This window comes from Maniola hyperantus, chromosome 7, assembly GCF_902806685.2.
Source record: "Maniola hyperantus chromosome 7, iAphHyp1.2, whole genome shotgun sequence".
Lineage (NCBI taxonomy): Eukaryota > Metazoa > Arthropoda > Insecta > Lepidoptera > Nymphalidae > Maniola > Maniola hyperantus.
Window position 1 is genome coordinate 4,556,994 of NC_048542.1, and position 25,943 is coordinate 4,582,936.

Sequence of the window (25,943 nt, forward strand, 5' to 3'; positions counted from 1 at the left end):
TATATGCGAAACCGTCTGAACCATTAAAGAAACGTGTATGTTATCTCTTAGCCTGTTTCCGTTTGAATATTAATGAAGATGGGTGACTTGACTGAGACACGAATTGAAGAAGAAAACTTTGTAAGTATTAATGTTAACTCAGAACATATTTTTATGGTTCCAAGTGGCGTTGTGGCGTAATTACCTACCTAGTTATAAAAAAAACCGGCCAAGTACGAGTCAGGCTCGCGCACCGAGGGTTCCGTACTACAGTCGTATTTTTTCGACATTTTGCACGATAATTAAAAAACTATGATGCATAAAAATAAATAAAAATCTGTTTTAGAATCCACAGGTGAAACCCCTTCATATAATACCCTACTTGATATAGTTATCTTGCTTTGATAATTGAAAATACTAATTATTAGATCATGACCACAATTTTTTTTTGTATGTGATGTAACCACAAATTCACGGTTTTCAGAGTTTTCCCCGAATGTCAGCTAAAAGACCTACCTACATGCCAAATTTCGTGATACTAGGTCAACGGGAAGTACCCTGTAGGTTTCTTGAGAGACCGACAGACAGACACACAACAAAGTGATCCTATAAGGGTACCGTTTTTCCTTTTGAGGTACGGAACCCTAAAAATATGCGGCACATTGAATGAATTAATTTATTTTTGAGATTAATTGAGAATATCACTAATTCGTATTTTATTATAATTTTACCTAGATGATGCTCACGACTCCACGTATAAATGTAGAAACCTTTTTAACAGGCTTTCTGTCAGTTAAAAAAACGTTACTGGAATTACATATTCTGTAAAAATTCAATGGAGATGTCCAATCACTGCGTTTGCTTTTTCAGCCAGCTTTGCCAGCAATACCTATTTACAAGTGAGTACTCCTTTAATACTTAGTTATCTAAACACCAGTTTAATTACGCGACGTTCCCCTCTGTGACATTTCCTCTACGATATTCGTAATACCATGGGACCGGCGGAGCAGGGTTGGCAAGTTTAATTATCTCTGTTTGTATTTAGCAATATAGCTCTTTCTAAAGGTCGATGAATATTTTCTGCCGCGTACTGTACCTTTGAGATATAATAATTCAAGCTTTTTGAGCGAAAGTTGAGTTGGAGCCGTGTACAAATACTAAAAAAGTCGCGCAACAATATGGATGGAAAAATAAAGGAATACTTTGTAACGTTTTAAAAGCCGTTAAGTACATGTTTTTTTTAATAAATAGTTCAACGCCTAATCGAACCTATTACTAACGGATATTTTTCGCGCAAAATGTCCATCAGTTTAACTTAGTGTAGTGTAGTGTAGTATTAACCAAGTTAATTGATGATTAAATGAGCTTACCTGTAAGTGAAATTCAATCATAATTATACGAAGTGTCTTGTCCGAAGGATTAGCTGAAATATTTGTTTTTATATTTGTAGTAGGCTCGTTAGCTACTACCAAACAACACTGTTTTAGAGAATAGATAGGTATATATTTTTTTTTTTTTTTCTTTTTTTTTTTTTTTTGGGTTCGTATCATTATACACTGTAGTCTGTGGTATCATTACCCAATCTGCTTGTTTCCGGAATGTCTCCTCTCATTTATTTCAGAGTTATTTAATGTATTTTCGGAACATTGTTTGGGTACCGCTTGTGGGTGGGAGGGAGCTAATCCTTCGGACAAGACACTTCGTATAATTATGATTGAATTTCACTTACAGGTAAGCTCATTTAATCATCAATTATACTCGTGTCTTGTCCTCGGATTAGCTGAAATATTTGTTTTTATATTTGTAGACTTTTAGAGTAAGTTCCGAAAATACTAGCAGGTGGTAATACCATTAACCTTCCTGCACCAAGAAAAAATGGGTAATAATGAAAATTAATAAAGTTGTTTTCTGTATGAACTGCATATAATTATTATGAAAACAATACAACCTTAATTATTAATGTTATCAAGTTACATTACTTGCATTCTTTTTTAATAATCTTTATTAACAAAGGAGATTCAAAATTCATTGGTTATGTATATATACACGTCCAATAAAGTAAACTAAATACCTAAAGATTGTTTTATTATTCATAAATCACTTATCTATATAATCAATTATTATCCATTAATCATTCAATTTCCCAACAATTTTAATGTAATTTGTTCTATTTTCCTATGATTGCTTTGGCTATAGAGGAATTTTCCTGATTACAAATCAAATCTCTATTATAATATTTCCAAAACGTGCTGGAGTTTTGGCTCCAGCCCGCAGTTTTGCGAATAATATCTATGTTGATGCCTGCTCTATAAGCTTTAGAAGTTGCAGCATGTCTGGTGCTGTGGGCAGAGAATATGGATACATCAATACCGCTCTCTTTCAGTACGGTTTTTATCCAGCGACTTAATGTTTGGGTTGAAACTACTTTGAAAGGTTTTTTATAACTAATAAATAAATCATCTTGACTACGTAATGTAGAGGTTCTACTTATATAAGCTGTAAGAGCTTGTGCTGGACATATAGCAGGTCTCTCTGGAAAGAAAGGCAATATAAGAGCAGGTTGATTAGAGCCTGGTTTAGAAGTTTTGATTAAATCAGGGATTTTAATTATTATTTGTGAAGATACAATTTCTATGTTGATTACTTTAATTTTTGATAAAGTTTGTAATCTGTGTGTTGTCACTAAAGCTAGCAAAGTAACACATTTCATTGTTAATGTTTCTAAGGATAGGTCTTCATAAGGGTAATACCTAGACAAATAATCCAGAACACAAGAGGTGTCCCATGTAATGTTATATTTGGGAAGAGGTGGTCTTAGTCTAAAGACACCCTTAAAAAATCTTACAATTCTCTCATCTTTAGATATATTTGAACCTAGTATTAGAGATAATGCGGCTCTACAGCTATTGAGAGTTCCATATTTAGCTCCACTACTGTAAAGTGATGTCAAGAATTGTAATACCTCTGGGACTGGTGCTTCCAACATATTTATTGAATTCCTGTTACAATGTGTAAACCATTTCTTCAAGCAAACATCGTACTGTTTGATGGAGCTTTCTGCCAGGGATGATAGCATTATGTCGATTGAGGCTGGTGGGGCGTCTCTTCGTAGTAATGACCGCCGTATAATATCCCAGCAACCAGGGTAAGTTGTGACTGTATGTTGCGTTTGCTAAAAAAGGAAATCTTGATGTTTTTATGCGGTTCTAGAAGTAACATATCTGAAATCAAAAGAGATTGAAAGAGAGGGTACCAAGGTTGAGTTGGCCACCTTGGTACAACTATAATTCCTGTCGCTCTATCATAAATCATTTTCTGAAGACTTTTTAGTATGATTGAAAATGGGGGAAAAGCGTAAAAATAAAAGTTAGACCAATTAATCGTAAAAGCATTTATAGCAAAGGCATCTGGGTCTCTATGCCAGGACACAAATCTATCGCACTTCTTATTAATGCGAGTAGCAAAAAGATCAATTTGAGGTTGACCAAAGGTCTTAACAATTTGAGTGAAAGCTGAATCGCTAAGCTCCCATTCAATGTCTGGGTGCGTGCGCCTCGATTCGGCGTCAGCAACTGTGTTTTCGGATGATCGAATATAATAGGCATATATAAAAATGCTTCGTGTCTCACACCATTGCCATATATCCTTAGTCACCGCTGTTAAGTGTGGATATTGGATGCCCCCCATACGGTTAATATAACTGATGGCAGTGGTGTTATCAATCCGTAGCAGAACTTGACAGTGGTGAAGTCTGGAGGCAAAAGCTTTGAGAGCTAGGAAAGCAGCCAGTAATTCTAGATAATTAATATGTTGAGTACTTTCCCACTCAGACCACTGTCCCCCTGTTGATTCTGACCCACAAGCTGCACCCCATCCCGTAGTTGAGGCATCAGAGTAAATCTCTTTTTCATAATTGTCACTTCTAATTTTGTGAACCGACCTATCAATGTTCTTTAACCACCCGGAAAAATCCTCATTTAGAGAATCTGGGATATGCATTATCCTATTGTAGTCATCATGGCCTAGCAAGTTAAGATATTTACATCTTTCAAATGCCTTTGTATACAACCAACCATACTCTATGGCGATGCAAGCAGAGACTAATAAACCTATTAATTTTGCAAACATTTGAATCTTACATTGACGCATATTTTTAATTTTTACTAACTCTCTACGAATATGTGTTCTCTTATCTTTAGGTAAACTGATTTCTAGGTTATGCGAGTCAATTATAAAGCCAAGGAATTTACAAGAATGGGACGGGGAGAGATTACTTTTGTTATAATTAATTATGAAGCCTAATGCTGTTAGAAGTTTTATAGTTATATTAATATTCCTATTGCTCTCATTAAAGGACCGTCCTATCAGCAGCATATCATCAAGATATATACTAGATATGAAACCCGCTTGACGTAGTAATCTAATAACAGGTTTCATTATTTTTGTAAATACGTATGGGGCTGTGTTTAACCCAAAGGGTAGGACATTAAATTCATATGTTTTCCCACTGAACATAAAACGAAGGTATTTTCTATAATCATGATGAACTTTCAATAGAAAATATGCATCCTTTAAATCCAGGGTAGCCATAAATGAATCTCTTGTTATTAATTTTATAGCTGTGCGTAGATCCTCTAACTTGAAATGCTGTGTGGTTATGTGTTTATTTAGATTTTTTAAATTTAATATGAAACGGTTTTTGCCGTTAGGTTTTGGTATTAGGAATATACTTGATAGGTATTGATCAGCACACGGTTCACACTCTGAAACTGCACCTATGCACAAGAGCTCATTTATTGTGGATTCATAAGCTGCTCTTTCTTTAGGTGTATATTCAGGAAAGTTGGGGGGATGCATTTGTATAACCCTTCGTGAAAATGGCAACTTATAACCCTCGATCCAAGAATTAATTGTCTGATCATTTGTAATCATCGCCCATTGTTGGGCAAAAAGTGAAAGTCGACCGGCGTATGTTACCTCGCTTAATCGCGACGTGGATTCCTGTATTGCTGTTGATGATGCCGCGATCCTCTCGATGAGAATTCGGGCTTCCGCGCTGGAGCAGGCGGATGGCTCCTCTATTATTACTGTCCTGAATTTTTATAATCTCGGCTCTCGATTTTGACACCGTTTTTGCCGTTTTTAAAGTCTCTGATATGTTTTCACCAAACAAGTACTTGTCAACCTTTGTCAGTTTTAGGTGTTCTAACACGTCCCTTTTTACGCAAGATAAAATAAAATATCTTCTTCTCATAGAGTCGGAATACTGGATGTCACAGAGCATACGAATGCCGTCCATCAGTTCCTTGGTTACTTTGCTGTCAGCATTATTATTTTTTATTTGATTATCTATAACCCGAGCAATACAAGAAATAACCGCAGAAATCTGCTTTTGTCTCGTTTCCATGCCCTTGTCCCGTTTTAATATGGTATCTGGCAATGCGGCCCTTATTTCTAAGTTAAGTAATGGCGCGGCGATGCGTTCGCTGTTGGTAGGAACCATGTACTTTTTATTTTGGAATAATTCTTTTCGGACATCTTTATCCAGGCCGGAGATAGCGATGTGATTTAATCTGTTAGCCAACTCCTTCCGTATTTCCGGTCCCAATTGCGAAACAGATGATGGGTCCTCTCCCAAAATCTCCAAAATCTCGTCCGGCAAAGCTTGATCTCCATTAGGTACCTCGGTACTCTCAGCAGGTATTTCTGGCGGCGCGGGCGGTACATCTGCCAGCAGCGGTTCATTGTCCATGGAGATTATTTCTACCTCCTCTATTGGGCTGGGTGGCCTGGAACATATGCTGAATTCGTCGCCTGAAACCGGAGGGTTTAGTCTTAATTCCATTGATTTGGAACTGACAGATTAACAATAATTACTTTAGTAAGTAATATTTTCTTTAAATCGATCACACATTGTTAAGTTTAATCTTAGTAGGTAGGTACTATGAAAGACTCCGTTGAGTAATTCGATGTACTCAGTGTAATGCGGTGACCGATAGACATGTTGAAAGGCTCCTTTGAGCAATTCGAATATGTTTGGTTACCGATTTTTTATTTATGGTCCTATGAAAGACTCCATTGAGTAATTCGATGTACCTTAGCCTATGGTAATTATTTATCCGTATGATGTTAACCATTAAACACTGTGAAAAGCTCCTTTGAGCAATTCGGTTATGTTTTAGGTTAGCGTAGACGCCACGTGGCGCCATTTTGAAACTAGGTTTACCTGCATCGTTTTGCAAGTCTAGCAATTCCGATGATGAAGAGGAGTCTGAAGACTCTTCCATTCTTCGTGCTCGGCGTAATTTCTCTTCTAATTTCCTTATCTTCTTACTAATATACTCCAGTTCGTTATTTTTTCTCTTAGGCATAACTGAACTGAGTTGTGTTGAGTGGCAGCACTAAAAAGCGAATGAGAGGAGACATTCCGGAAACAAGCAGATTGGGTAATGATACCACAGACTACAGTGTATAATGATACGAACCCAAAAAAAAAAAAAAAGAAAAAAAAAAAAAAATATACCTATCTATTCTCTAAAACAGTGTTGTTTGGTAGTAGCTAACGAGCCTACTACAAATATAAAAACAAATATTTCAGCTAATCCGAGGACAAGACACGAGTATAATGAGAAATGGCTAGATGAGAAAATTTGTGGACTGGTTGTACTTAATTGCGCTCGATATGAGGGAAAGCTTATGTCTAACAGCCTATATATCTATCAATAACCTGATTAGTCTATACATATCTTCGCCAATCTCTGATGAGATCTTATCTCAAATATAAAATTTCTTAGAGTCAACCCTAGCTCAAAACGACTGTATCTACAAGATGTCCCGCCACGGTCTAATGGTTTCAGGAGCCCTTTAAAACGTAGCGTGTCTTTTTCCGGCATGTGACGAACACATAACAAACCTTCGAATACCTACATAGGTACATAATATAAATAACCGTTATTAAAAGCAATCAGTTCCGTAAACAATGAGCAATATGCAAAAATGCTTATTAGTAAAATTAAAAAAACCTCTGAAAATTACGTACGTATGTATACGTCCAGTGTAGGTATGGGCACGTCACACCTATGTATCGAGACAATTTGGGACAAAGCATTTTGAAATAATAGTCTATTAACCATGTTAATTATTTACAGGGTCTAAAATTCCCCTTTCCCTTCCTAACGCAGAATGGTTGACCGTTGGAAGTGTGACGCCTCAGGCCGTACCCTTTAATGTAGATTATACAGGAGGGTAAAAGATCGAGATGATACGCTCAGCTGGGAACGGAGATGTGTTCACGGTCTGCTGCGCCGAGGGTCCGTGTGACCTCATAAACGAGATGCCTTTGTGCGCCCGCGCAACATCTTTCTTTGTCTGTACTTCGGTACAAAAACTGTTGTTTTATATCATACTAGGTGATGCCCGCGACTTTTTCTGCTTGGATTTAGGTTTTATGAAATTCCCTTTTGTTTTCCGGGATAAAAATTAGTTTATGTCCGTCTCCAGGATTCAAGTAACTATGTTTTAAAAAAATACTTGCTAATATAAAGCTCCATGTAACCAAATCTTGCAGTTAAAAACATCTTTTAAGATATTAAATTTAAAAAATAAGTCCGGTTCCAGAGAATCTACTCACCTATCGAGGTTCGATTTCACCAGCGCAAGCGCCCATTGTATGCGGATTCTGCGTATCGAGAGATCACCGCGTTGCGCCCGCGCATACTAATTCGCTTTGACACTTTACCCCACAGACTAAACGATCGGCTCTCCGGATTGATTCGCTCTGTTATACCATTGATATTTAAAGGAGGGAACTACTCGATCACCGTCCTGTATAGCACAAGTGGTTCATAAAACCCTTGGAAAATCTTCACGTCTGTGAGCCCTATAAAATGGTTCAAACTTTTCCAAGGAAAAATACCTGCTACTTCTATAGCGAATTCTTGGGTTGGATTGTTTTTGTGTTGCACGTGCACTCAGCCTTAGAAGTGGACATTTTGATAAACGTAGCATCCGTAGCATATTATAGAGGACAGTAGCATATTATAGAGGATTCAAGAGCAATTTTCCCATTCTGATTATAAATTGCGATATGCGATGCATATAAAAATGTATAATATGACTCATAGACGGACAGACATAGAGACGAAAAGTTTAAGATATTTTCTTCTTATTGGTTATTGATATTGGGATATTGAGTTTTGTTTTCCACACTTAGACGTAGTTGTCGGATTACCGTCTAAAAAGAAACCCAGGTTAAAGACAAAGAAGATAGATGTAAAAAATATAAATAAGAAAAATGTAAAAAATTATTAAAATGATAAGAAAGCTTGGGAATGAGTTGCTTAACAGCTTTGATAGATCTGGGATGTAGGTGATTTTGTAAAGTGTTAATAATAAAAAGAATACCCGGCTGAGTTTGTTGTGGGCTCAGACCAGGGTGCGTTTGGAACCCTGGTAGCTTTAGTTTTAATTTTACGTAATTAAGCATAGCACCATTACAATAAGTACACCAAAAAGTGTACAATGATACCCAATTTGACTTGGACTTTGAAGAATGCAGTGCGTTAAGAGCCTTAATCCGGAATTTCCATCTGTTTTCCTTTTAACCAAACAGTAATCCGAATTTCTGGTGTAAATACCTACGTAACTTGCAAGAAGTTGAATTGTTAATTCATCGGACAATGCAGGTGACGCGGTTGCATGAATGTTAATTTAAAAGTGGTTGATTATTGTGTGCATTTTTTATTATTCGATTCCTTTAACCTTTTTCAACTTCGTTTATATTGCATTTTTTATTCGCATGCATCAGTCGTTTTAATATTTATGTTGTTAGTATGTAGGTACCTTCTCGTAGAACACGATAGACAGTGAAGAATGTGAAGAAGGTAAGAAGTTGCACGAAGATACCATGCTCTTATTGAGAGCGTTCAAATCCTTGTATCGTTGATGTCGTTGTGCGTAATGAACTTCTGAATTTTATAGAAATAGAGAAGTTCTGGCAATGACTATCAGCAAGAGCCTAGAGCAGCAGCATAGGTGTACTCTCTATTCCCTCTTTCTTGCAGTAGTCCTATGGTAAGTATACGGCAACCCGACTCGACCGTTGGAAGATCTGGCGCACTACCAAAGGTCGTATTGAGGGCCACTTGCACCACAGGAAGTTACTGTCAAAGTTAAACTTAACCATCAAAAACAAGCAGAGTAGATTGAAAAACCAAATTTTTACTTTCATAATATGTATGTCTGTATCTTTGTAAAAAATTAAAGAATCCTGACTTGCACAAAATGAATGGTGGACTTGCACAAAATGTTTGGTGGTCAAATTTAACGTTAACGGTAACCGCCTGTGTTTCAACAAGCCCTTACTCTCTGAGGCATAGCATAGAGTAACACCGCTAACTTCCCAACTCCAGGCTGCTATCGAAATTGTATTGATAAAAATCCCAATAACTTTATATGGCCCGACCGAGAGATTTGAAACTGGGACCAGCATACCATCTTGCTAACTCAGTGTCTAACACTGAATAATAGCCACTGAGCTCATTTGACATTGGCTGGTTCTACATTGATATTTCACTGAGTGATTTGAAAAAAAAAATCGTATAAAACCGTCAATGGATTAAATATAAATGTCAAGTGAGCTCGGCGACTATCATTCTCTGCTAAACACTGAGTTAGCTAATCGGCAGGCGAATGATGTACAGCCGAAAGTTAGCCACTAGACGAACGAGACTGAACGAGGTAAACACAATCCAAGTATCAGTCAATCTCAGTTTACTTCCACTGTGGGATGATTCCAACGGCTATCGTATTCGCGTGTGATAAGGGAGATGTAACAATGCAGCATTATATGCTTTACTCAGAACAGCGTGTTTGCAGATACAGACAAACTTTGTTCCACTTGGATACCACTAGCTAACTCCACAATAAGAACTCTATAATATTACTTACTAGCTGATGCCCGCTACTTCATCCACGTGAAATTAGGTTTTTACAAATCCCGTGGGAACTCTTTGATTTTCCGGGATAAAAAGTAGCCTATGTCACTCTCCAGGTCTTTATCTATAATACCCATGCAAAAAATCACGTCAATCCATTGCACCGTTGCGACGTGATTGAAGGACAAACCAAGCATTTATAATAAGGGTACTGATAAAGAGTATAGATAAGTACGAATTTTGTTCAAATCGCGCACTATGTCTAAAAACTTCAGATTTGCTTTTAGGTTCTTTCTAGAGTGTAGAGTGCATCATCGGGCAATAAGATAGTTAATACTTCCTTGAAAAAATGCGTCAGGGAAAATACTGTGCGAGTGGCTTTATGATGTTTTTCGTAGAAAGAACGTAGTACGTGTGAAGTCTGAGCAAGTCAAACTTATTCCATTGGTCGACTACGATTCTTGTCACATAACACATTAAAAAAATCACTCTGACAAAGAAACATATCATACGTTTCAGCATCGACGGTAAGTCTAAGCGTATGCTGAGATGCAGCCGGCGTAGCACAGCACAGTACAAATTTTGCAGGGCAGGGCAGTTGAGGCAGGAATAGGGCACGAGCGTATGCTGCGACGAAGCTGAATGACACGGATTCGTTATAGTTATACAAAGGATAGACGTCTCTGAGTTGCACGCTTCGCGCAGAAATATGTTCTGGCACTACAATATGACGCAGAGCAGCACAGACCCATGTCTGCGTCGCACGTGCCTGCGCCGCAGCATACGCAGCTCTCAGTACGTTCATGCATTACAAAATCTGCTCTGCTATGCACGGCTCTGAACTGTTTCGCCTGCGTCTCAGGTCTCAGAATACGCTTAGCCTAAGTGAAGGCGTGAACCGTGTTCCAAACGGCCACACCACTCAAGGCGCGATACCCAGAGAAATGTGGCTTCTAATTCCGCCGGTTCTGCAATTTTTGATCTTACTACTTATGTATTTAAAAAATATTTCGAAATATTTCGATATTTAAGATGATGCCCACAATTTCAACCACGTGCATTTAGGTTTTAAATTCATTTTCCGGCATAAAAAGTAATCTACAAATCCGTCCGATGTGCAAGCTATCTCTGCCAAACGATAAAATTAATTATGGATTTTTTAAAGTTAAAATACAGACACACTTTCGTTTTTATAATATTAGTAGGTTCACTAGGTATTGCCAACTCCCTGAAATTATAGAGGTTTAGTTCTTACCACCTTACTCAGAAATAGAAAAACATTTTTTTCTACGTAGTAAGTAAGTGATGAACCAAAAAAAGATATATTATTAGATCACTCATTTTTAAGGTGTTAAACGGAATAAACCGTCGATACACTGTTCCTGAGAACGGGTTTAAAATAAATCTATATAGATCAAATATTGATTTTGTACCGTTCATCTGTTATCAATAACTCTTATCAGTCATGAACAGAGAGCAACTGATAAATTCTACGATCTAACGTGTTCCTGGTATTTAACTAGGATGATATAAATATTTACTAGCTTATGTCCGCGACTTCATCCGCCTGGACTACATAAATTTCAAACCCCTATTTTAGGGGTTGAATTTCCAAAAACCCTTTCTTAGCGGATGTCTATGTCATAATAGCTGTCTGCAGCCCGAACCGTCTAGTAGTTTGAGCTGATAGATCAGTCAGTCAGTCAGCTTTTGCTTTTACATATTTAGATAGAAGATAGATTAATTAAACAACTTCAAAGAGGGAGAAGATATTTAATTTAACGCATGGCTGGGTACACGTCTATAAGAATCTATAGATTGATTAATATATAAAAGTATAGAAACTGTTTTCATTTAAGTTTCCAAGGTATTTTGCAAGAACTACAGCAATTGCTTAAAAATCATTTCTTATTTTAACTCTCAATGTGTCATTGATCTGATCTGAGGTTTATAAGTTCTGTATTTTTGATGAGTTCTTGAGAACTGAACCAATTTCAATAATAATTAATTAAATGCTTGAGACGAATCATTCGATGCGTCATAATAACTATCGATATTAATTTTATCGATCTCATATTTAACCTTACCTTCATACGAAATCAATAGAGTCAGTCATATGCAAACTTGGCTTCATGTGAGGTCTCAAAAAAAATTACCTGAGTACTGAGAAAAAAGTCGAAGAAGACAGCTTCACGCGAAACAATGCCCTTTAATACTCAGTATTCTCTGAACGTTCATGTAGTTTCAGTATTCTCTGAACGTCCATGTAGTTTTATGAAGAGGTAAGTAAGTGAACACAGAGATTCGATTGAGATTATATCTGCTCTGAGATGTCGCTGACGCTGTTCGAGTTTGCGAGCATTGCGAATTCTTATCTTGTTTGCATCTTGGGTATTTGGGGCTTATTCTGAAAGCACTCTATACTCACTTCCATTAGCTTTTATTTTAACACCATTCCACGGGAAGCGTGATTTGTACATTAATTAGATAAGGCTAGCTTAAGTTTTCATCATCATTATCATCGTCAACCACTGCTGGGTACAGGTCTCATGTACCATCATGTATCATCTCAAAGCAAGTCTCAAAGAGAAACGTCCCTGACGTCATCTAAATATATAAAAGGAAAAGGTGACTGACTGACTGACTGACTAATCTATCAACGCACAGCTCAAACTACTGGACGGATCGTGCTGAAATTTGGCATGCAGATAGCTATTATGACGTAGGCATCCGCTAAGAAAGGATTTTTGAAAATTCAACTCTTGAGGGTGTGAAATAGGGGTTCGAAATTTTGTGTAGTCCACGCGGACGAAGTCGCGAGCATAAGCTAGTGTCAAATAATAATGTAGGTCTAGGTTGCATGTCTTAGGTTTTTTTTTAAATTTGGATTCTTACTAAAAAAACAAATATATTTTTTTTAGATAAAGGAACTATAGGCAATTCTTCTTCTTCTTCTTCTGCTCTGCATATCTATGGCAAATTAAAAAGAAAGATAATATGAAAAAATATTCGTATGACACCAGAATAGTCAACAATCACTGTTGGTTCAAATTCAAATCGCCTTCGAGTGGTCACTAAAAGTGTACATCGGAATTTAAGTGAATGTGACGGACATTCTAAGTGGACGTAATGTTTTCTCAGTGATATGTACCTATAGATAATTCAGATGTGTTGCTGAGGCGAAGATTTATTGTTGAGGAAATAGTTTATTGTTGTTATTATAATTGGTAATACTTACGTTGGTGAGGACAGTGGAATAAATTGACGTTGCTTGGGTACAATACTAATACAGCAAAACCACAGAGCAAAACCCATCTGATTCTTCTTATAAATTGTTGTAAAGTTATATATTCTTATCTCCTCAACCCATCACTGGCCCACAACTGAGCACGAGTCTACTCTCAGAATTAGAAACTCACTTCTGATTTGATTACCTACCTCACCAAGTGCAGATTGGCAGACTTGACACACATTTTGAGAACATTACGGAAAACTCTCAGGCATGCAGGTTTCAATTGGATACAATTCTCATACAGATCTTCTCATTTCTGATTTGATAACGTACAGAAATTTCGCTCCATCGCCCACTGAGTGACTCTGAGCTTTCTCATGAGGCCCATAGGTAGCGACCATGTCTTGATCCATTTATGCCATCACTTGCAACATGCACTGTTCAAAGACTGGTCATTAACATTGTCACTTACCTAGAGTACGATTATCATTAGGTGAGATCACAGTGAAGGGTTACTTGTTGTCGAATTAAAAGCAATACTTAAAAATAGCATACCTTCAAAATTACCGACTAAGTATGATTTATAAAGATCATTTGGTAAGCTAACACCATAGTCGATGTAGTATTCAAAACTTCATCTCGCTATTTACCCAAAGCTCGTCGTAGCCTCATCAGTATGTTGGACGCATCTCCACACCCGAGCCAACGCCCGGAGCTTCCGCACTTACAGATCTTTCTACTTCGAAACTAATTTGTACCCACTTCACTTGTTTGTACTATTTTTGGTTCAAGAAATTTTAAGGTGCTTTCAATCGAATAAAAAAATACCTACTAAATAGTACTACTAAATACTACTGTTATTTATCAAGGTCATTATTAGCAAGCTTCTTTAGCTTTATCGTATATCCCGAAGAGTGAAATTTTAAGGCATACTCCAATTAATGTAAATAGACGCTTTTTTTACGAACTTTACGGACATTTCCTTCTTCGTTTTTTGGGTGCCTCTTCAGCTAAGCAAGGTTAGTACAGGAATCTGTATACATAACAGTAGGTTCCTGTCTCGGCATTCACTCTCGGATGTTACATAGCCAGAACTTTTTTCTGCGACCAACGCCTCTTCTTTAGTCATTTTAAAAACAAGTAGGTAAATTACTCAAACATAAAAAAGGATTTTCGGCGGGCAGTGTTTCAACTCAAAAGATTAATCGCTGAAAATCCAGCCTACCACAGAACTGTACCGTACCAGATATTTTCATAGTTTTCCACCAAACTCGAAAGCGAAGTTTTTCCATAGGTACGTCTACAGCCTGCGATTTTTTTTTAATGCAATATCATTACCAAATAATATGACCGAATGCGAGCATAACTGCTGGATTTTCGGAAAACTAGATAATGTAGGAGAATACTTACTCATTCCATCCAAGTCACTCGAAGAAGAAGACTTCATCCAATTTTAAAGAGATATCCTCTACCGGACCCTTCGACTTTTTTATATGCCAAGCGTTCTTCGTTAGGTATAATCTTGATACGTATCTACTTACATGGTATCAAGCATACCAAACTAAGGCTTCATTTCCAGATGTAGACTAAATTAACTTAATTTAGTGCTTAATTTGTAAATATAAGCAGCTGCTGGAGCGAAAGCAAAGATGCAGTACCCATTTTAATGAAGGGTTTTGGCCTTTTGGGGTATTTTAAAGCGATTTCTTGGTATTTCAGTATATTATCTATCCATTATTTTAAACTGCATTGCTAACATTACTTAGATATAGTTGAAAATCCTGATTATTAAATAAATTATCCTAAAATTAATGATTAATTCAACTAAATTCCCGTAGAAGGAAAATATTAGGAAAATGTATTTAAATGATTCAAGTACCTAAATGAATCATTATAAAAACCGCTCACCGCAATAAAATACGTACTTAGGAAATTTAAGACAACTTGTAAAAGAGGTCATCGACCTAAATTAGGTGAACGGATAAGAAGAATTACGATGTCATGTGGTCAGAACAGGTGAAAATCTGGGAAAATATGAGTAACGGTTAACTAGTCCCTGATCTTAGTAGTATCGTTAGGAATAAATTTGACCAGTTTTAGGAATAAATTGACAGCCTGCCATAACCCTCATCTAAACTCCAGGATAAGGCTCAGTTTCCACCTTAATCCGTTATCGATCACATTTTAATAGACCACGTGGAAAAATTATCACGTCATGTTATAAAAATCTGATTGATCGACTCAACGCATCCTAAGGGACTTCTCCACTGCACTTCCGTCATCCGAGTTATATCCGTCATCCGTGAGAATACCAGCGATTATCTACGACATATAGGTATGTCATAAGCTCCCATACAAAACAAAAAGGAACGTATTTTCACGGACTCGGATCGGATGAGTGTGTAACCGCCGCTAAGCATGGACATTCCACCGACCAAGAGATCCAACGCGATCTTACAATCAAAACATATTCATGCATGCTTCCTCGAAACAATTGAATGGACACTGTTCATTCACACACGGTGATCGACTCATGTAACGGTATTCCTTGTCTATCAACCAGGACCAGACTACCTCGAGCTTGACAAACGCATACACCTTCTCCGATTCATTAATGGCCCCGAGGGGGGAGGGGGGTCAGTGTAAGTTGGCCGGTATAAGAGGATATTTTGATTCAGCAGCCGTCCGCGGCGGCTTCCGCGAAGTGGATGTAATACGGAATGAGCCTTAGAATCAACAACTGTATAGGTTTGGAAATTGTTTGGTTAATGTATGAGTACCGGCTTCGTGGAGGATTAGATGCTAATTCTTGGGAGAGTACCTAAGTGTGGCTCATGAGACTTGAGAGTCATGAATGATAGTAATGGTCCCACTGTTTTCTATTATTAGCGCGTTGGCGCTTCATCCGATGTTCGCGACAGGTCGAGGTCACAATCAAGGTATGAGACACTCCGCACACCCGCACGTCACCCACGCTTGCCCGCACCGGGTTAGCGCAGGTGCTGTGCGGGTGTGTGCGGTGTTCCCTCCCCGATTGCCATCTCGACCTATCGCGTACTATGCATACTGATAATATAATCAGTGGCGTGCATAGGTTTTGAACCAAGATAGACATTTAGGTACATTACCCGTCAGGAAATATTGTACTGTGTACATCGGCCTTTAGAAAGAGATAGGAGTTTCGTAGAGCATTGTCTCTGGTATTGATACTGATAAATACTCCATACAAATATTATAAATGCGAAGGTGTATCTTTTTGTCGGTTTGTTTGTTACCTAATCAGTAACTGTAAACTAATCTTCACGAAGCTTATTACAGAGATAGCTTGTATCCTGAAAACAGACGAAGGATTCTGTTATCAAAATCAAAGAGTTCCCAGACATTTTTAAATACCCTAAATCCACGCATACGAAGTTGCGAGCATCACCTAGTTTTCTTCAAATATACCTAGATCCTAGGCGCTAAATAATAAAAAGTATGACAAATCCAACCGGTCACTCGACAAACACGCCCATATCTCCGAAACTGGGTTAGTTTATCAAGATAATGTGCCGATAATTCCTTTCGAAGATAATTCCTCTATTTGTCCAGCACTTAAGATGCGGAACACGTACGAATCTTATCTGGAGATCTTTACACGTAATCATTGGTTTCTGTTGATGATTTCCTAATCACATGGTACTCCACTACTTGCTGCGCAGGTACTTATGGAGTCTAGAAGCAGGTGACAGCACACTTCGATGGTTTTCTATGCCAGCGTAGTAATTATATACCTTCCCAGTACCCACCTTTCTAAGACATTCAGAATTCTATAACAGTTTAGAATGGTTCTTTTTTTATTTCAAATAGATTAGCGCTTGGCTGCAATCAGAAGTTTTTTGGGAAGTAATGGCGCAGCCTAAGATGAAGGAGCACGCTTGCTTAGAAGATGTCTATTTACTCTTAACTTGAAAACTGATGCTGGAAGGGTTTTTCATATCCTAGCGGTTCGAATAAGAAACGAGGAGGCAAATCGCTTCATACAATATGTCCGTGGAACTTTGACTACGTTCGGGTGACTACGTTAGGATAACTTGTTAGTTATCCCCACCGAGTAAACGTCTGTGGTCATGAAAAGTTTTGAGTACTAAGGCTTTAGGCTTAAGGAAAACTATGAGATTCCTTCAGCCATTTGCCTACGTAACCCTAAAGATACGAATCAAACAAGTGACACACTCCCGTCAACGATTTCTTCATGGAAGTGAGGGTACGTAGAAATCGACACTATCTATTCAATATCTTCAAATTACTTACAGTGAGTTTCGACTTTCGAACAATGGACTTTGGGATTATGACTCTGTACTTCTGATTTTCCTTAACCATATTGCAATATCTAAGATTTTCGAACCAAAAGATTTTTTTACATCTGGTATGTATGCCAAAAACACAAAATGCTTCTACGGTAAGCACTAAACAGTACGCAGCCGAAAGTAATGTACATCGACCCTTAGAATGACATTTCGGCTTTGTAGAGCGTTGTCTCTGTCACTCATACCTACCTATTTTTTTTTTAAATTCATTAAAGGCAAACGCTTGCCCGCAATCACACCTGATGGAAAGTGATGATGCGGCCTAACATCTTAGTAAATATGCCTTTTTGATTTTTTTAAAGTCTTCACAATTTTCTCGGATTAGTTGATTGTTCCATTTATGTAAATCATCCTTTTATTGGATGGGATTTTTGGAGTAGGTTTTCCTAAATTAACTGTATATTTCTGTTTGTTGTTTTTGTTATTATTATGTATTTCTTCTTATCCTTAATTGATTATTTGAAAGTTTGAGTTTAATACAGCTTTAATTTGAACGAAACAGAAAATTCTTTAAAACAATTAAGAATCTATAAATGCTTAATGGGCAGGTCATGTCTGTCGCAGAACCGACGGCTGATGGGGCAGACGTGGTCTGGAGTGCGCGTACCGGTAAGGGCAGTGTGGGACGACCCCCAGCCCGCTGGACCGATGACCTGAAGAAGGTGGTGAAGAGCGGACGAATGAGGAAGGCGGAGGACCGTGTTTGGTGGCGCGCTCTTGGAAAGGCCTATGACCTATGTCCAGCAGTGGACGCAAACAGGCTGATGGATTGGATTGAAATACTTAATACTTAATTTTATTTCTAGCATAAAGGTAACCAGGGAAAAGATCTAGAACAGTCAGATTATAAGATGTTTGTAGTTTGTACCTATAATCCATTTTTATGAGCCGTTTATCAAATAATTTCACCAAAATGAAAATATTTCGATCCATTTAAACTTATCTGATAGATAAGTATCAAATTGAGACGTGTCAAGTGCTCCGCTCAGAAAACATTTAGATATTGGTTTTGGCGAATCTTTACTTGATATGTTATCACTGCTACCTGCTGGGGCTATCTCAGTAGGTAGCAATAGGGATGTTACTAAACTTGGTGAGGAGTTATTACAGCTGTTACAGAAATGGAGTTTCCATAAGTGTCAGTCGAATTTTCTATGATTCTTTATCGCCTCTCACCCTTGGTCAATGTAGCGGCCTTTGATTATTGATTTTTCGTAAATAAATGGAGTCCAAAGTCCGTTTCAAAGATAGTTTTAATTCAATCCATAATCTATAGTCCGCGACAGGTCGAGATGGCAATTAAGGTATGAGACAGAGGGACGCAGTGCACCCGCACGTCACCCGCGCTCGCCCGCACCGGGTTAACGCGGGGGCTGTGCGGGGGCGAACTCCCCGGTTGCGTCCTCGACCTGTCGCGTACTGTACCCGTAGTATAAGATTTTACGTCTCACCAAACGTTGCTAGAATTCGAGATTCGAAACACTTCCGCGTTATAGTAAACTGGATCTTAAATGCCTTGCTTTAAAGCTCAAGTTTGTCTACACATCTAAAGCCAGCGCTCCAAGTGGAAACGTTGCGAAATTAAAATCAGTGGCATTGAATTTTTGACTTCAATTCAAGGCTCTTTAGGTCCATTTTACATTGATGTTATTTTGTTTCGATTCTCGAATTCTAGAAACGTTTGGTGAGACGTAAAATCTTATACTACGGGTACTGTATTCTAATCATTATGAAAATGCTTTCTTTTTTCCTTGATCTTATGCTACCTACTTGTATGCTCTTAATATTAAAATGTATCACTAATATAAATTACGAAATTCGGTAGAGCGATAGCTTGCATTCCGGGGATGGACATAAAATACTTTTTGTCCCGGAAAATCAAAGAGTTCCCACGGGATTTTTAAAAACCTAAATCCACGTGGACGAATTCGCGAGCACCATCTAGTTACAAATAAATCGAAGTTACCATTTCAGTTCAGTTCCTTCCTCTCTTGCAGAATCTGATTTGAATCAATTAACTTGTTAGGTACATACATACATCCCTAGCAACAATAAATAATAATCTAGGTAAGTCATTAATCATTATTTATTTTTTAATTGATAACGTTGTTTTTCATCGTCGGAGACGATTTTATCTTAAAGCCTTGAGGATGAACGATATTCCTACGTCTATCTGTCTTATTTATTATCTTCTAAGTGATTAGGAAATCATCATCATCATCAACAACAACCCATTGCCGGCTCACTACTGAGCATGGGTCTCTACTCAGAATGTGAAGGGTTTGGCCATAGTCTAATACGCAGGCCAAGGGCGGATCGGCAGATTTCACGCATTTTTCAGAACATTACGGAGAACTCTCAGGCATGCAGGTTTCCTCATGATGGTTTCCTTCACCGTTACAGAAAGTGATATTTTATTGCTTAAAACGCCAAAGAATAATGAAAGATGACGGTATTGATCGAAGAACCGGTCCGCTTTTCTCCGCTCCGATGGACAGGCAGCCTTATTCCGTGCTCATTTCAACTAAATGTAAATATTATTTGTACAGTAATTAGATAAGGCTAGCTTTAAGTTTTATTGTAATGCTAGATGATGCCCGCGATTTCGTCCGCGTGGATTTCGGTTTTTAAAAATCCCGTGGGAACTCTTTGATTTTCCGGGATAAAAAGTAGCCTAAGTATGTCCTTCCCCGGGATGTACGCTATCTCTGTACCAAATTTCGTCAAAATAGGTTGAACGGATGGGCCGTGAAAGGCTAGCAGACAGACAGACAGACACACTTTCGCATTTATAATATTAAGTAGGTGTGGATTATAAAGATGAACCGTACTTTTGACCTGACAGTTGACCCATAGAGTTAAAATGGCGCGTGAGGTGTCATTTTGTACGGACTATACGTGTATGATCTATACCTACTATGCGATTAGCTGTAAAATAGGTCAAACAAAGGCTAGGCAAGAGCAGATAGATGCAAAGGCTAACATAAAGGATTCGTGGAGATAGCAGCCGGCGGGCGGCGGGCGGGCGGCGGGCGCGGCGGGCGGCGGAGAACGTGGAAATGTAGCGGTAACAGTTTGTGATAAGAGCAGAGTTATTCTATGCTAGTAAGTCGAAAATGTAATACTCGTAGTCGAAAGTCGAAATTGTTTCAATGAAAAATCCGGCCAAGTGCGAGTCAGACTCGCGCACCGAGGGTTTCGTATTACTGTCGAATTTTTCTGATAGTTTGCATGATAAATCAAAAATTATTATGCGTAAAAATAAATAAAAATCTGTTTTAGAATTTACAAGTAAAGCCCTTTCATATTATACCCCACTTGGTATATTAATCTTACTATGAAAGTTGAAAATAATAATTATTTGTTCATGAACACATTTTAATTTTTGTTTCTTGTGATGTAACCATAAATTCAAGGTTTTCAGATTGTTTCCCTTACGTGTGCTATAAGACCTACCTACCTGCCAAATTTCATGATTCTATGGGTGAATGGGAAGTAGTACCTACCTACCCTATAGATTTCTTGGCAGATAGACAGACAACAAAGTGATCCTATAAGAGTTCCGTTTTTCCTTTTGAGGTACGGAACCCTAAAAAATATTAAAAAGTGTTATCTCTTGAACGATGGTTACGGAACCCTTCTTATGCAAGTCCGACTCGCACTTGACACGTTTCTTCTTTCTTTCTATAAAATGTTAGGTACTTTTCTTTACAATAGAAATCGTATAGAAAATGCATAAATAGCAACTTTTCACGGAATAGCCCTACTGATAAGTTGAGTCAGGGCCGCGCCTGCCTCCATGCGGGTTCCGGAGTTCCAGAGAACCTGCGTACAAACACCTAGTTCAAAGTATTTTAAGCCATATCTTTCTAGTTATAGAGTTCAATTGTAAATGAAGAATTGATGAAATATGAAGAATAGATACATTGTTGTCTTCTGAAGTACTTTCAAGTACTTAGAACAACTATGTTGTCGGCGAAAGGAATTTATTTTTCGATTGCTTCCTGATGCATTTTCTTTAAAAGAATGCAGTAGGTAGGTACCTATCTACCCACCTATGTTTTTGTGACAGTTGCTTTCCGTCTTCGACTTCTCCGTCAGTTAAAATGGAGATGGTTTTAAGGGTTCCGCACCTCAAAAGGAAAACAGAACCCATATAGGATCTGTTGTCTGTCTGTCTGCCTGTCTGTTTGTCAAGAAACCTATAGGGTACTTCCCGTTGACCTAGAATCATGAAATTTGGCAGGTAGGTAGCACACGTAAAGGAAAAATCCGATAACCGTGAATTTGTGGGTAAAAAATCACAAGAAATAATTAAAATGTGTTCATGAACAAATAATTAGTATTTTCAACTTTCAAAGTAAGATAACTATAGCAAGTGGGGTATCATATGAAAGGGCTTTACCTGTACATTCTGAAACAGATTTTTATTTATTTTTCCATTTTCATACAGTTCCGCTCATATTTTTTTTTAAAAATCAATTGCTGTTTTGTTACAGATCTGACTGATCCTTCATGTAAGTATCCTTCGAATCCTATTTTAACCAGAAAAATAACACCTACTCATATACCTATTACCACACCTGCTTATTGCATGTTTGCAGGTTTTATTTCAAGAAAAAAGGAAACTAATGAATAGTTACGCCAAAGAATTACGTAATCCTCAACATAATTTCAGAATACATAGCCTTAGCCTGTGGAAACACCACTATCTGACGTGGCGCGTTCTCCCCAGAGCAAATCGATCTGGAAAACTGACCCATAACTACAACGTTATACCTCAGAACACTTCAAAGGAATTTCAACCCTAAATTCATGACCACCCTTAATAAAAAGGTTTAAAATTGTTTACACGCTCCCCCCAGTTTTTCCCTAGAGAACCATCTTTGAATGTTCCATATTTAAATTGGTCTATCATTGTCGAAACCACGGGCAAAACCGAACCTTAAATTAAGGGCATAAAGCTTGAATTTAAATAAATTTGTTCATTCTAAGAGAATCGATCTCGTTCTGCTTAGTATTCTAAAAAGTCCTAAGCGCAAATGATTCCTGTTAAATAATTATGGACTTTAAAAGTGATAACTGTAGTGAGATTGATGTCAATTTGGCTTGGAGGTGCGAACACAGGGAGTAATGTAGTATCTCTGCAAGGAAAGATCGTATGATCGTATTCTATTTGGCAGGGAGGTGCCATTGGTGGAAGATTTTCCGAGGGCTGAAATGAGAGAAACCCGTATTTTAGAGTGAACATTAGGTATTTATCTTGTGGAACAAATTCCACAAGATAAATACCTAATGTTCACTCTACCCAATACCCAATACCCAAAGGTATCAAGTTTTTTTGCTGCCTTTTATTTAAATTATAATCCGCCCTCGTTGAAAATATAACAGTTTTTTGAACTTACGTGAAGCTTTTCTTCAGTCTAGTACATAGGTACTAAACTGAAGAAATAGTCTATATTTCAGATTTTAGCCAATTTTTCACGTCATGTTAACGACACACGATTTTCCAAATAGGTAAACAAAATATTATGATTGATTGATACTTACATAATATCCTTTCAAATTTTTTTCTTATGCAAAATCTCCATTAATCTTCTAAAGTAGGTACCCTGGGTGTACCCAGAGTTTAATGAAAAATATTTTTTACCCTAAATAAAGGAAAAGGGGAGAATTATTATATGAATGTACAAAAGGCGTATTCGGAGCTCCCATAAAAGCCTTTGAACACCTTTATTCACAAAGCCTTTGTCTGTCGCTTTAGAAATCTTAAAAAAATAGTCCAAGAGAGGGTGATATTAATATCAATAAACTGAATCTCCCGATAACCTACTTGCTTCGTAATCAAACGGTTGTAGATTCAATTCTCGCTTGAAAGTAAATACTTAAGTACATAGAGAAATTGATCTTTACAAAATTAATTTTAGTTTGGCATAATACCTACGTGAGATCTTAAATAATAGAGCCTGCAGAGGAAACCATTACTTAAATAATAAAAAATACTAAGTAAAGCGTTCCAGTATGATGTGGCGTAAAAATCTATTAGGTATAGTTATATAAGTTAAATAAAAACTGTCAGAAAACCTTTTTGGGTTAACCCGCTATTTCATCTAAACCGCATCATATTTTGAAATTGCTGCCGAGGGTTAACTTTTCTACACAAAGAGGAACTGTTTGTAAGTTTGGATGTGGGAGGTAATTCCCAAAAATCATTTAGAAGCGCAAAATTTAATAATAAATTTATAATATAATTAATTAAGGGATCTCCCTTCACTTTGGCTTAAAATCTAACAGGAAAATTCAAACTTCTTAGCAAATCTAAACAAGAAAATTGTATTAGGTATATACATTTATTTTACAACGCCTCCTTAAAAAGTGTCCATCAAGTGAGATCTTAGTCGAAGACAAGCTATAATATTATAACCTTAACTATTTATAGATGGGAAAATTATTGACAGTAAATAAAATAATTAAATCGCAGGTTTTTAAAGAATTACAATAGAGTTCAACATCTCTTGTACTAAGATGTTTCGGTACCAGGCGCTATCGTACGGGGACACCCCTGAAATAGTGGTAGGGGGTAGTTGGGGGAGGGTGATAATTAATATTGGAGCCTTCGCTGCGCTTCCGTGCCTCTTTGTTGATTTAACGGACACAACAAAAAAAAATATTTTCCATAGGTATTTCGTTTCACTGAATCAACTGAATTTTGGTTTTCGATTGCTGTTGAAGTAGGTAATTCTTATGTACCTACCATCGTAGTACAAGAAATAACATTTTTTTAATTTTTAGGGTTCCGTACCTCAAAAGGAAAAACGTAACCCTTATAGGATCACTTTGTTGTCTGTCTGTCTGTCTGTGTGTCTGTCAAGAAACCTACAGGGTACTTCCCGTTGACCTAGAATCATGAAATTTGGCAGGTAGGTAGGTCTTATAGCTGACAATATAAGGGAAAAATCTGAAAACTGTGAATTTGTGGTTATACATCACACAAAAAAATTTCAATTGTGGTCATAAACTAATAATTAGTATTTTCCATTTTCGAAGTAAGATAACTATATTAAGTGGGGTATCATATGAAAGGTCTTCACCTGTACATTCTAAAACAGATTTTTATTTATTTTTATGCATCATAGTTTATGAATTATCGTGCAAAATGTCGAAAAAATAGGACTGTATTACGGAACCCTCGTTGCGCGAGCCTGATTCGTACTTGGCCGGATTTTTTAATTTTCATGGCGACTATTTATGAAATTCTTATTATTACTTGTTAAATCGGCAATAGAATACATATTCTATGAAAATTTCAGGTGTCTACCTATTATGGTTCACGAGATACAGCCCGCTGACAGACAGATGGACGGACGGACAGCGGGGTCTTAGTAATAGGTATTTTTTAGAGTTGGCACCCTTCGGGTACGGAACCCTAGAAATGAGGTTAAAAGTTAATATTTTTGATGAAAACTAACGAACTAAAGTAGGGACCTATGTAAATCTCTATCTCTCTTGTCTATCTTCTTCTATAATATAAAAATGAATCATCTAAATGTGTTGCTCATCGCAACTCTCGAGAACAGCTGAACCGATTTCACTAATCCTTTTTTTATAATATTCCTTGAAGTACGAGGATGGTTCTTACGGAGAGAAAAATTTAAAAAATCCTGAAAAAGAATCGACTGTTAGGCGGTACGAAGTTCGCCTAGGCAACTAGTTTCATAATATAATTCTTTTCATATCGGCGCGGCGTTCGCGATGAGTTTGCACAGAACATCGCTATTAGGTAGGTAGGTACTAGGTACCTGTACTACCTACCTGTACCACAATCAGAGTAAGACCATTTCCAATCAATCCATCCACGCTACAGATACGATTACAACATCGAAAACCTGAAAAACGTTACAAAAACTAGTAGCACGAGCACATCAGGCCGTCCGTTGCGTGCGTATCCTGCCCAACGGCATTATTATTACGATCTAATAAACTTTGATTTGTTGCCAAATGTGTTATTGGTATGCGTTGCGATATCTCGCCGATTGGTCAAGATAAACTCGAGAACTGCTCGACTGTTAACAATCTGGTTGCGAATTTGTAACGCTGAAAATTTGCGTGGCTACGACTACATATTCTGTTACGTAGCCACTTGCCTGAGGCACATTTTAGGAAGACATAGGGTCATTTAATAGCTTTAACACTGAACGAGGCTGTGGACGCTGACGCTCACCCGCTCCGCAGAAGAAGACGCGAGAAGAAGGAGACGTATGCTCTGCTCACCTATTCTCCTGTCTTACAAAATAGGTGCAATCCTGTGCCGGTTCAACGCCTGGATGCATCCGATGCCCAGAATCCTGAGATCCCTCAGTCATGACGTGGACTGTACCGCTGGGTTTTAGTGGGTATCCTGGCATGAGTCCCCCCCTAATCTAAAAGTTTGCAGTCACAGACAAAGAA

The 25,943-nt window shown here is 37.7% G+C and overlaps 2 protein-coding genes across 2 annotated transcripts in view; one reads left to right on the plus strand and one right to left on the minus strand.

Annotated features, from left to right (window-relative positions):
* The window catches only part of LOC138402606 (uncharacterized), a 179,519-nt gene that overhangs the window by 40,431 nt on the left and 113,145 nt on the right, over positions 1–25,943 (plus strand). The window lies entirely within an intron of this gene.
* Positions 1,356–6,395, minus strand: LOC117983957 (uncharacterized). Its single transcript, XM_069499840.1, has 4 exons — positions 6,206–6,395; positions 5,157–5,793; positions 4,957–5,071; positions 1,356–3,151 (listed from the first exon to the last, which is right to left on the minus strand). The coding sequence occupies exons 1-4, from the start codon at positions 6,348–6,350 to the stop codon at positions 2,147–2,149; spliced, it is 1,902 nt and encodes a 633-aa protein (XP_069355941.1). The 5' UTR covers positions 6,351–6,395; the 3' UTR covers positions 1,356–2,146.